At 41.0% G+C, this 13330-nt stretch overlaps 1 protein-coding gene across 1 annotated transcript; it reads right to left on the bottom strand.

Annotated features, from left to right (window-relative positions):
- Nucleotides 1-1854: 1854 nt before the first annotated feature.
- On the bottom strand, nt 1855-12355 carry LOC124528590 (vascular non-inflammatory molecule 3-like). The gene is made up of 7 exons (XM_047102265.1): nt 12088-12355; nt 11842-11972; nt 7493-7685; nt 5746-6037; nt 4570-4943; nt 3162-3335; nt 1855-2490 (listed from the first exon to the last, which is right to left on the bottom strand). Exons 1-7 carry the CDS (start codon nt 12298-12300, stop codon nt 2362-2364), a joined length of 1506 nt encoding a protein of 501 aa, XP_046958221.1. The 5' UTR covers nt 12301-12355; the 3' UTR covers nt 1855-2361.
- Between the last annotated feature and the right edge of the window lie 975 nt (nt 12356-13330).

Below are 13330 nucleotides of genomic sequence, written 5' to 3'. Positions count from 1 at the left end.
TTGAGTTGAATTGTAGGACCTCCAGCTGGTGTCAGACAATTGCTTGATGGTGGGGGACCCTCCTCCCCCACCTCAGAATTGGGTGTCAGAACTGTAGGTGGTGATCAGAAGTGGGATCGGAGTCAGAGTTATAGTATGTTATGTATGATAAAAGATAAGAAATCTGCCTCTGTGTTGCTACTAAATATATATGCCTAGATATTAATATTGTTAAAAAGAAGACAGCAGTTCCAAAATGGAGTCACTTATTCTAAACCCCACCAAGACTTAATACGTAACCTAACTGGCAGCTTCAGCTTCTCCCAGAAATGTGAACTTTAACCAGACAACCTGAAATTTCCTGGGCTGTACTAGAACTTAATCCTTAAGCTCCCCGTAGGAGAGCCACCTTGAATAAAATAATGCATTGTTTGATAATAATTTTTCTTTTTCCACTCCCTCTCTGCCTTTAAAAACCTTCCTTTTTCTAAACCTCAATGGAGTTTTGTTTTTGTTTTTTTCCCCCCCTAGATGAAATGCTGCTGGACTCATAAATCACTGAATGAAGCCAATTTGGTCTTTAAATTTACTCAGTTGAATTCCTGTTATTTAATACTTACTGACTAGAACACTTTCAACTTTCTATGGACGGACGTGAATCTGATTGGTACAGTTATTTACATTGTAAGAATGTATATATTTTTGCCACAGAACTTAATAAAACATTTATTTTTAACTATCAGTCGTAACCATTGTTCTGTGGCTAAACTGTCTCCCATAAAAAGAAAAAAATATTTTTGCTCACCTGTAGATTATACTCTGCTGACTCAGGAATACTAGCTGAAGCCAAAAGAAGGATTTCACTCTCCAAAGAAAGAATTTAGACGAGGAAGTCGCTGCTCTGAGGAGTGAGTCTATCAGACCTCCTCATTTATAAGTCATGGTAAATAAAGTGTGGGGGGGGGGAGATAGGAGAGAGACTAAAGAGGTCAAAGAAATAAAAAACATGTGGTATTAAAAGATAAGGATCAAAACAACTTCCAGAGAGACAGCTTGTTTGTTGAGTCATCGTGAGTAGGAGTGGAGAAACTCACAGGATCTGGTGATTCTGTGGTCTCCTCATGCTAGAGAAAGGGGGCAGAGGTCGCTTACGTAACATGCATGGGGTGAAGGGTGGTGAAGAGACTGGGGCCACCAGGTACTAATGCTGTCACCAGACAAATGTCTAGGAAAGAGAGGGAAGAATTCTAGAAAAAGCCCGCACAAGACCATCATGACAGAAGATGCCCGTGTCCCGCATGGAAGAGTCCGGGGCACCGGTACCATCTTGGGATCTGAATGTCATAGCCCCTGGAGAGGAAATCCGGACATGACAGGAGCAGAGATCAAGGGGATCGTCTGCTGCTCAGAACATCTCCAGCCTCCTGGAACTGGGTTGAACTAAATGGAATGGAAATAAGCATCTGGGAGAAGCCTAGGAGAGCAACTGTCATCTTCTGTGTGAAAAAGATGTCCCCAGCCCAGAGTGATCCCCAACCACTCCCGCATGAACCAGAAAGCTCCCTGCTCTCCTGTGTGTCTCTTCCCAGTGTTAATCAGTGACCACCTGGAAAAAAAAGAGCTCAGCGGTAACAGGGCTGAGAGACCAATGGTAACTGGGGGAAAGGTGACAGGGTGGCCCTTTCTAAGGAAGCTCCCAGTGTAACACAGACTGCAACAAATCTGAGGATCCAGGGGGCTTAATCAGGATTGGATAAATTTTAGGATAGAATACTTCCAGAAGGAGACAGGGTGTGGTCTGAGGGAGATCATTTTTTCTTTTTTGTTTCCATCCTAAGGATCTGATTTCCGTACAATTAGAACTTGAGTATAATAAACAGATAATAGAAGAATTTTAATCAGTTAACAAGTTGCTCAAAATTTTTTGAAAAGTTACTCATAATTACTTTAGGAGATGCCCTTGTTTTTTTACTTCCTATATCGTAATCAACGAGGATCAAAAGCCCTCTGCATACTTAAGGTGCCCCCTGTGTATTTACAAATGATAGACAAACATTCACATATATCAGAGTAGTTAACACAAAAGGAGTTTTCTAAGTCCCCCTCCATTTAACTGCATGTTCTGCTACACACACATATACTCACATATACTTACATTGCACCTACACGGATCCCCCATGCAGCTCCCATAAATGAGTTGGTGCTATATATCAAATACGGAAAACATAAAATATATAAAACCCATCCACTGCTTTTCACGTTTTAAGTTTGTTGTTCCGGCCAATTTGTGACATCTCTTCTAAACAGACATGAAGCTTTTTTTTTTTCCCCCTCTTCCTTTCTTTGCCAGGGTAATCCTGAAAGTGTGCCAGTGGAAAGGGATCATTCTAATCTCCGGGGTCCTTGCCCCAAGCGCGGAGGGTCTTTGTCAAACACTCTTCCGTACAGGGCCAAAACTAAGACAGGCAGAGGGGTTCTGCTTCGGCTCCTCAGACGTCCGTCTCTCAAGACCTGATCAAAGAGAGCAAAGGATTTAACTCCAGTGCAGAGCTTTGGTTTCCAGCCCAGAGGCCTTCTCTGACAGCATCATTCTAAAATAGTAACAGACAGGCACACGGGATTTGGTGTCAGAAGACCCGTGTGTCAGATCTAAAGGTCGAAGGGTAGAGAGATTTGGGTGAAAGTGCAGCAAATAAACTACCGCACAGGTGGTTAAAAAAGATGACGTATAAAAAAAAATTCTTTTAACTCATGAAGCACCGCCATTATTACTCTCATAATTGCTATCATTAGAACAACTTCTCAAAATAACATGCCCATGAAATAAGCTGTAGGTGCATTGTTTAATGTGTTTAACTTGGGCCTTCCACACCATTAAAAAAAAATTTATTTATTTATGCAAATAAAGAGAACATTAGCTGCCGTCGTCCATAACCCTACTGTTGCCTTGGATCTCAGCATCGCATTTATGTAGAAAAAGTGAACCCCAAATTCTCTGTCACAGCCTAAAGACATCTAGAACCACAATTTCTCTTCCATATTAAAGCTTCCCGTGTCTTTAAAGCTCTGCCTGTATAGTGTGAACCACAGCACTGCAACACTGTGTCACAATCTCAAAGATTTCCATGGTGCTAGTCTACCCCATCTGTTCAAAGAAATTGATCATCCTGAATTCCTCCTACCTCATAATGCCTTTCAGGAGCAAGCTGACTTCCACTGAGAATGATCTGTGGGAAAACGTAACGTGTTGCAAATGTGCCGCTGAGGGAGAATTCTTCCAACTTGGTGAAAGCTGACCCCACGGGCTCCCCACAAGTTCTCAGGTCACTGATTTGACACTTCAGTAATGTGCATATCTGTGTAGGCAAAGGAGAGAGAATTAGTCAGAGATCTTGGAAATAGTTTCTCCATGAAAGACACAATCTCAAGGAATAGAGGAAGATTTGTTAAGTCGCATCTGTCAGGGAGGAAGAATTTCCTGTCCCCGTCAAGGTCCTTCTGGCCAGACTAAGAATTGAATGGACACGAGACAGATTAACAGGAGAACGTCAAATTGAATTTTGTACATTTGGGAATCCACACAGACATGGCAATTCCCAAGACAGGCAAAATGAGGTGCGCATATCGTTCTGGAATAAGGAGGAGGGCGTAGGGGTCTGGGACTTCAAAGGGAAGGAATGCAATTTACAGTAAGATGAGAAAGAATAAACATTGCGTACACAAATATTTGCCGGGCCTCTTAGAAACGCTGGAATGTGGAGGCCTTTGATCCAACAGGCCTTGTGAGGCTCCTCCCTGTTCGCCACACCTGGTTCCTGTCCTCACATCCTTACCCTAATAGCTCCCTTTCTGAAGCAGATCCTCTAAATTCTTGTAGGCAGTTGTGGGGGAGGTAAAGAGCTTTTTCTGAATCTTCTGGCTTTTAATTGCTTTTTAAATTCACAACAATCTTCATGCCCAAATGGCTCCTCTTGGGATGGCCTGCCTTTATCCCCTACACCTCTTAAGCAGTCTTTTCAAACTGGAGGTCAGAGGCTATTAGTGAATCTGAAAATCAGTTCAATAGGTCAGGACTAACTCTCTCTCTCTCTCTCTCTCTCTTTTAAATAAAGTGAAATGCAATAAATTGGATTTTAAAAGTCAGACTGCTATTGCTCATAATTATGGCTACTTCTAATTCTAATTGAAGTCATAAAAAAAATATTTGTTTCAATTACCATCACCCATCTTGACCGCACAGCATCGTAACATGAAACGGACTTGTGATTCTGGACTCCTGTTGAAGACAGTTCGAAAAGCACTGTTCTAAAGTAACCTGACACAAAACGAGAAGGCATGGAGGTTGCAGCCTTTCAACTTGAATCCAGCTGGCTGAGAGCTCATCAACTCGCTTTATGTTTTACCTTGCAGCCAAGAGAAGACATTCTGTTCTTGCTAAGGCTAAACAAAGTGCTCTGGGGGAAAATTTCAGTGATGACTGTAACGGGCTACCAAGTAACTGAATCCAGCACGATTTTTAAAGAAATGCAGTGATGATCCAGAAGAAAAACTAATAAACAATCCATTCTAACTTACGTCACTATTGTTTACCTGTAGGTAATATTGACCTTCTACTGTGTGCAGTCCATCAAAAGCACCTAGTGCGTAAACCTCATCTGTTCGTTTCTCCGACATCTTGTAAGTTAAGTGACAGCACAGGTCTTTCTGGCAAACTGTGTAATTTCCTGTGTTTCTCTTAAGCTCAATGAAGGTGAGCTCATCAAAATAAATTATCCCCGGAAAATTTGACTGTTCAGACAAGAATGGCTTGACACTTCTGGCATAAGCACTCCAGTCAACAGCTACAGGATAGGTGGGTTCACTTCGCGGCCGGGACTTCAGTTCGGACAGCATCAGCTGGCCACTCTCTGTTTCCATGTCATAGTGATACACTTTGACCGCTTCCGGTGCGTAGATTCCACTCCCTATGGCGACACAAGGCAACGCAAATATTGGTTCCAAATTTTGCATGGTTACAAACTCATAAAATCATCCCCCAGAGAAATTCGATATGGCTTTATGAAAGCATAAGCACTTTCGGGACAGTTAAGGAGATAGCTTGTTAGCCTGGCATAGTTCTCATTTGCCTCTGTGTCCTCCATTAGGTGCTGCTTGCACTGAAATTATCAATTGACTTGGGTCAATTGACTTTTTTACTTAAACTACCTCTTCTTTAACCAACTTAACAAACAACTAGAAAATTCCCCAACACGAAGAATAATTTTAGCTCTCTGCTGACCTGTCTAATTTATTTGTGTTTAAGTTTCTTCATCTGGATCAATGAATAACCCAAGCAGTCAAGAGGGGAGCTTGTATTACCTCGAACATGGATGCAATGAAGGATAAACTCTGGTTAAGTCTAAAATGATTTTATCACCTTAACCACAAAGATTTATTTCACTATTACTGATGGATGCTGGCAGCAAAGTTCTTTAGATCTGGCTTTGTTTTTCTTTTTTTGCTTGTTTTTGTTTGTTTGTTCATGTGACTTGACTTCTCTTTAACTCCAATGTTCTCTCATGTGTAATCGAGATAATAGCGTTTACCTCCTTCCGTACTCACAGGGATAATGGTCCTTAAAACATATTGCCACTGAAAGCCATGTTATTATTAATTTTGTGACATTAGAATTAATAAAGGAATTATTAAAGACAAGTGTGGCTTGGAAATCAATGAAGACTGTCTAAGACTATCATGGCCAGTCGGTGCAGGACACGTGTGAGTTACCTGTCATGTGCATGCTGGTGTTGTGGGTATTCGCAGCAAGCAAGTTGACTCTCATGGCTCTGGCCCACGCAGAGTGGAAGGGAACAGCCGACAGAAGGGGCAGCGTGTTGTACCACGCCACCGGGTAGAGGACGCTGTCCACTTGAAACTCATCCACCACCACCACAGCTGGGGTGTGAGAAAAAATGTCAAAGCAAGTGAAAATGCCAAACTTCCCAAAAGGAGTCTCAAAAGTCACAGATTCTGAATCCTTGGGGAAATCAAATTGAATTTCAGGCGCAAAAAGATTGTACTGTTAACAAAAAGCAAAGAAGGGGGAAATTCATGAGAAAACTACCAAGGAGAGGTGTTTCATACCCATCAAAATTTTTTCCCAGCCATGTTGAACATGCATATTTAAAACTATTGCACATAAATTTGCAGAAATCACACCCAGTATACCACTGTCTAGGAGTTTTATTACAACGGTGCTGGTCAGAAAACTCCACCTTTCCACAACTAACGAACGAAATCATATCTAAAAATGATATTTGAAAGGTGACTATTTCTCTTAACATCACAGGTTGAAAATCTGAATCTTATAAACTTCAGATTTTTTGTTACTGTATTCTTTAAATACCAACAACACTGCCAGTGTGAAACCTAGCACGTAGTAATAAAATTAACTTTGTCATATCTCCCTTTGATACTGCTGGGTTTACAGAAGTGAAATACATTTAAAGTAAAGTTAGGCTGGGGCGCCTGGGTGGCTTGGTCAGTTAAGCGTCCGACTTCGGCTCAAGTCGTGATCTCACAGTCCGTGAGTTCAAGCCCCGCGTCGGGCTCTGTGCTGACAGCTCAGAGCCTGGAGCCTGTTTCAGATTCTGTCTCCCTCTCTCTCTGCTCCTCCCCTGTTCATGCTCTGTCTCTCTCTGTCTCAAAAATAAATAAACGTTGAAAAAAATTAAAAAAAAAATAAAGTAAAGTTAGGCAAGGTCATAGCTCACACTTGTTAATCAGTGAGCCATTGGTAATTTTTTTCCAGCTTGATTATTGCTCCCCAACTCCACTTTGCCCCGGGTCAAGAGTACTTGCTCAGATACTACGTACCATGAGGCTTGATGTGTACATATTTGTGCTCTGGCAATACCCCCTCCCCTTCAGTGAGGGTCACTTGCTCCTCTACCCTACACGCAGGTGGAAGCTTGTCCTTCATCCCGCAGGGATCGGCTCAAGGAAGGCACATAGCCTAACTGGAGTCAAGGTGTGATGACGAGGTCTACAAGGCAGGGCAAAAATACACTCTTCCTCTGGATTTTGCTCCTACAGAATGTGAGCTTTATGTTGAGCACCATGGGGTCTCTAAAAGCACAGCTCGAGTAAAAGCTGTAACACAGGTTAGGAGAGCTAGAGGAACGGCTGACGTCTTTTGAGCCTCTGAGGGACAGACTACATCTGATAAAGCTTAGTCATGCTATGAGTGTCAATGAATTGAGCCAAAACACTAACCAGGGTATAACAGCATTTCTCCTTCTTTCTCAGAGACTATTAACATCTTTGTGAGACTATGATCACATTCAATATTCTGCCAAATTCTACTTCATGCTTAATTCAAACTCAGAACCCTTATATGAGACCAGAGTAAATGAAACCCCCTTTTCAACTAAAGCGTAATAATCAAGAGACGTGTTCATAACAGCTCTTTCGGCCATGTTCAACAAATGAATGTACATATATACCACAAACAAACACAAGAAGATATTCTTACCTTATGGTAGCGTGCCACCAGCCTACCCTCAGAATCAAACACCACATCAGTGTTGTACTGGTAACGGCCATCGGGGGGACACTGAGGGTCACTGGCATTGCATGGCTTCTTGTCCCCAATATTTGCCACAACGTAGATGGAGTTGTCCTTGGCCAGGCAGCTGAGCCTTTGTTGCACTGGGGTGTAGCCAAACCTGATTTAATAGATATGGCCTTAAACTTACTGTACTTGAGTGATTTCTAATCTTCCAGAACATACTTTATTTGCCTGTTACTTAGAACACAAGCTCTAGATTAAGAATCAAAGCAGAAAAGATCTAAAATTCCACATGCAATATAATCTTCATATTTATGAAAGCTAACCTAGTTTACCTTGTTTATTTTTTATTGAAGTATAGTTGACACATTGTTACATTAGTTCTAGATGTACAGTCTAATGATTCGACAGTCCTCGATGTCGTGCTGTGCTCACTACCAGTGCAGCGATCATCTGTCACCATACAACACTATGACAATACCATGGACTACATTTGCTATACTGTGCCTTTTAGTCCATGACTAATTCATTCCATAACGGGAATCCCGTATCTCCCACTCCCCTTTGCCCTTCTTGCCCATCCCCCCGCCTCCCCTGAAGGCTAACCTATTTTAATGTGCCAGACTCTCAGTTGCAGTGTGAGACTGAAACACTGGAAAGATGGTGGAGGAAGAGGAGAAAGAAGAGAAGGAAAGCTTTCTCTTATAAAGTGCTTCTAGGCAGGCAAATGAAGGGCTTGAAATTTAACACACTCTTTTAGTGGGGAGGAGCTTTTCTATAATTCTAGCCATACTCTTACTAGGAAGTCGTAAATAGTTGTTCCTATGTCAATCGTCTTCTATAGAGAACAAATGCATCATTATGTACTTGAAATATTTCAGGAAGGAAGGGAGGGAAGGAGGGAGGAAGGGAGGGAGGAAGGAAGGAAGGGAGGGAGGAAGGAGAAAGAAAAGAAAGGAAGAAAGAAAAGGAAAAAGGAGAGAGAAAAAGAAAGAAAGAAAGAAAGAAAGAAAGAAAGAAAGAAAGGTGGGAGGAAGGGAGGGAGGAAGGAAGGGAGGGAGGAAGGAAGGGAGGGAGGAAGGAAGGGAGGGAGGAAGGAGAAAGAAAAGAAAGGAAGAAAGAAAGAAAAGGAAAAAGGAGAGAAAGAAAAAGAAAGAGAGAGAAAGAAAGAAAGAAAGAAAGAAAGGAGGGAGGAAGGAAGGAAGGGACTTCACTGTGTTGCCTCAGTTTCCTTATCTGTCAGTACAACATAATTACTTCCTGCCTGCCTGCGAGGGTGTTCATGAGAAACCCTGAGATAAATACAGACTACGAAATTGCTTCTCAAAGTATTGCCAAATCCATCTACACTGGGGACATTAACCAAGAAATAAGAAGAGATTGAGGTGACAAAATAGGTGGAATGATAGGTGGCTTCAAATATTTGAAAGGCTCTAATCTGAAGGAGGTGAGTCATATATATACAATGATAATATATAAAGTAATAAAGGCAGTACAAAGACTAAAGTTACAGAGAGACAGATATGCAGAAAAGAAAAAAAATGTTTGCAACCAGAACATTCTGTCAAAGGAGTGGATTCAATGGTCACTGGTGATTTCAAATACAATATGGTGCATCCAGGTGCTCCAAGTCTACCAGTTATCAGGGCTCAGATGGAAATGGCTGGCTTTGATTTCCTGCCATGTTAATTACCAACATGAGACTGTAAGCCTCCTTTTTTCCCTGATATGAAAAATGGAAATAGTTATACCTGTCACATAAAGTGAACGAGACAATATGTCTAGTGTACCAGGTACAATTCCTGGAACCACGTAGATGCTCCATAAAGAAATAATGGCCATTATGCACTTTGTAACTACAGGGGGACAACCCAGGAAACTGATGGATTTACTGCTTCTAGAAGCCATTTGGGTTCTCTCCATCATCTCTCAGCCTCTCTACAGTTGATGTGGACCTAATCTTTGAAGAGAAAGGGCAAATTTATGACAGCGATTGATTTATGATTTATGATTTATGACTACTGTTTCAGATCATTTCTTTTCTTTTTTCTTTTTTTTGCCCTCAGGAAAAACAGGGCAACATTGTTAACATTGATATTCTTTAAAACTTTCAATGAAACTATCACCTATTTTCTTTTTTCTTTCTTTCTTTCTCTCTTTCTTTTTTTTCTTTCTTTCTGTTTCTTTCTCTCTCTCTTTTTCTTTCTTTCTTTCTTTCTTTCTTTCTTTCTTTCTTTCTTTCTTCCTGCTAAATAATTAGGGCATTTTAATATCTTCTATTACTCCTCATGGGTAATGCTCAAGGAAGCATGGGACAGGTCAGTATTGTAAATGATGGTATTTAAATACAAAGGATAACTAGGTGGCCCTCTATTATCCCCTTTAAGTATAAATATTACTAGGGAAGAAATGGTGGCTTTTTTTAAAACCAATATTACCATCTTATTAAATATCGGATTTCTGTTTTTGTAAGTCAGGCTGAAAGCTTACCATTTGAGTAAATGTCTGCAACCCTCAATAATGTTGAAGTTTCATCAGTCATCTACCTTCCCAACTTAAAATAATTCATCTGAGATTAATTATCAGGATTCAGGACCTCTTTCCCCTAGGAAAGTCAGTATTATCAGCCCAGGCAAATAAAGTGAATTTTAGAATCAGCCTCTTGGATTACTGCAGATAATGAGTCCTTCCTGCTCTGGGGGAAAAAAAAACAAACCTCATGATCAAGTAAACATTGAGTTATAGTTAATGCGGTTACTGTAAACATAGACGATGCAACACTTAGATTATTTTTTCAAAGGTGAAACTCCTGGGCGAAACTGACCCACACAGTAGAACTCCTTTGTTGCAACGTTGGACTTGACCCCCCCCCCAGTCAATTTCAAATGTTAAAATTATAGACATTCTTTTTCTTGTACAATAGATATAGTTCGGAACAGATGCCTGCAAGTTTAAAATTAGCAAATTAAATTTTTTTTAATGCATAGATTTTGCCTTTTAAAGGAATTACATATAAACTATTTTAAAAAGTAAATACATCTAAAATAATTTCATAAATCTGTCTTATGTTTTATACAGATGTTCCCTAAGAAAGTTATGCTTAAACGAAGTGCCTGGGTGGCTCAGATGGTTGGGTGTCTGACTTTAGCTCAGGTCACGATCTTGCAGTTTGTGAGGTCAAGCCCCACATCAGGCTCTGTGCTGACAGCTCGGAGCCTGGAGCCTGCTTTGGATTCTGTGTCTCCCTCTCTCTCTGCCCCACCCCCCTCATGCTCTATCTCTCTGTCTCTCAAAAATAAAATAAACATTGAAAAGTTATGCTTAAACTATAGCTATTAATAATTGCTTACATTTCTCAAAGACAAGAAAACAAAGAAGTTCAGATCCAATCATCCTTTATTTTTATTTTTTTTAATCGTTATTTATTTTTGAGAGAGAGAGAGAGAAAGAGTGCGAGTGGGGGAGGAACAGAGAGAGGGAGACAGAATCCGAAGCAGGTTCCAGGCTCTGAGCTGTCAGCACAGAGCCTGATGTGGAGCTCGAACTCACAAACCGTGAGATCATGACCTGAGCTGAAGCAAGACGCTTAACCGACTGAGCTACTCAGGCGCCCCCAGATCCAATTATTTTTGTGAAAAAAAAAAAAAAAAAAAAGGAATCGTGACAGCTAACGTTGGAGGCGGCACAACTGTGTTTAGATTCTACGTGTATCACTTCAGTTGACACTCTTGTCTAGTGTAGGAAGTAGGACAGGAAATTTTATTATCGCTGTTTCATGGATAAAGAAACTGAGATGTGAAGTATTTAGGTGATCTGCCGCCCATCACACAGCTAGGAGGTGGTATTGTCTTGGAAACGATGTTTCCTTTTTCAAGTCCTGTGCAGTTTCCACCTGCCATACTCATCACACGGCAAATGCGAGTGATATCAGAGCTCTTTGGAAACATAAGTTCATTTACCTTTTTACCATTCCTGCAAAGGGGGCAGGTATTCATGGGTGAGCTTACCTTATTTGGGGACAGAAGTCCTAGCTAGTACAACTTTTTCACTTTGTTGAAACCCCATGGAGTGTATTTATTATAAAAACTATGTACACACAGGCCATTCATTAAAGAAAGCCACAATAAATAACCAACCAAGAATCATCATCTCAAGCCATGCCAGACGGCACACAGTATGAAGAGGCTTGTGGGTCCAGAGCCATAAATTGATTGCCAGAAAAGAGAACGAGTCAAGTTTAATGGATTTGTTATTTGTATTTTTGCAATATCACAATTTTTTTTTGTTCAAAAATCAAAGGGTAATGACATTACCTCTGGGGATCTGTACATGGAATCCAGTTCACCTCTGGGTCTGGGATATCTTCCAGATAGGGGTAAATGGTCTCTCTTGTGAAAACCCAGCCATAAATTCCATCTTCTGGGGTAACAATGATATGTGCACCCTGCTCAAAACAAGTATGAGCAAAACAATGTTTCACAAATTCCAAATACCCACGGCTCTTTCCAAGTTTCAAATTTCCTCTGCAATATCCCAGCCAGCGTAAGAAAGGACAGTACCTGCCTGGCTGCCAGTTTAACTGCGTTCTCCAAAACATCTATGTTCTTGTTCATCAGGAGCAAAGCTTCTTCTTTGGAAACTGGTGTCTCTGTTCTGTTTGGCAATATGACAGCGTGCTCATACACTGCAGCAACGAAAGTGTCCAATGCACCCACACATAGGACACAGATGGCAAATAGCGCCACATATTTTGGAAAATATGATGTAATCATAGCGAGAAGTTGGTGATCTTCGACAAACTCAGACTCGCATATTTGGTATCACTGGAGAAAGTTTTAGGGTAAAACCCGGCTCGCTTCCGGGTATTTATATTTTCACAGAAATAACGTTACACAACACATTAAGAAAGAATGTTGCGCAAGAAAACTGACAGCCAGAAGTACAAAATCACGTTGACTCAAGTGTGCAATGTTTTTGTTGACAGTGGTTCAGAGGTTTATTCAACTCTAGAAGTGAAATTAGTGAGTGAATCAGATGAGTTCAAGCCAATCCCAAAACCACTGGCTGTTGAACTCCTTTTTTAAAGTTTATTTATTAATTCTGGGATACAGAGAGCACATGCATGAGTGGGGGAAGGGAGAGAGAGAGAGAGAGAGAGAGAGACAGTCAGCACAGAGCCCAATGCAGGGCTCGAGCTCATGAGCCGTGAGATCATGACCTGAGTAGAAGTCTGATGCTTGGCCAACTGAGCCGCCCAGGCACCCCTGTTGAACTCTTTTTTTAAATAAAATATATTTTCCTGGTAGCTCAATGGTTCCATTAATAAGGCCAATACTCAAGTCTTCTAGAAGGCACCCAGCATAACAACAATGTGCTAAGAACTTATACATGTGGCTGTAGCAGAAACAGAACAGAGCGTAAGACAAGCTCCAGTTTCAACAGAGCTCATAAAATGCCAAAGGAGAATAGATATACCTGCTTATGATTGGGTTCACAACCAGTGGCCCTCAATTTTTGCATTATAAAAGGATTTCAGCAGGAACCACAGTTGCTGGCTTCCCTCCGAAAGACTGTAAAATAGTCTGAAATGTAGGAAGTTTCTCTGACCGCTTTGGAAAACACAGATTATAACCTGGTCAATAAGTTAATGAGTGCCCACTGAGTTGAGTCTCTGGGCGTCTCCAGAATCTGGCTACTGCTGTAGAGCTCATGTGCTGAAAACCAAGAAGTTAGGCTTCAGATCATACAATTTCTTCATCTTTATAGAATTGGCCCATTTAAAACACAATTTTTTAATGTTTA

Source organism: Lynx rufus, unplaced genomic scaffold (assembly GCF_022079265.1).
Source record: "Lynx rufus isolate CCGP_SWC_20201006 ecotype Redwood Valley unplaced genomic scaffold, mLynRuf1.p SCAF_6, whole genome shotgun sequence".
NCBI classification, from domain to species: Eukaryota; Metazoa; Chordata; class Mammalia; order Carnivora; family Felidae; genus Lynx; species Lynx rufus.
Note: the sequence above shows the minus strand (reverse complement) of the source record. Positions and strands in the feature narration are given on the sequence as shown.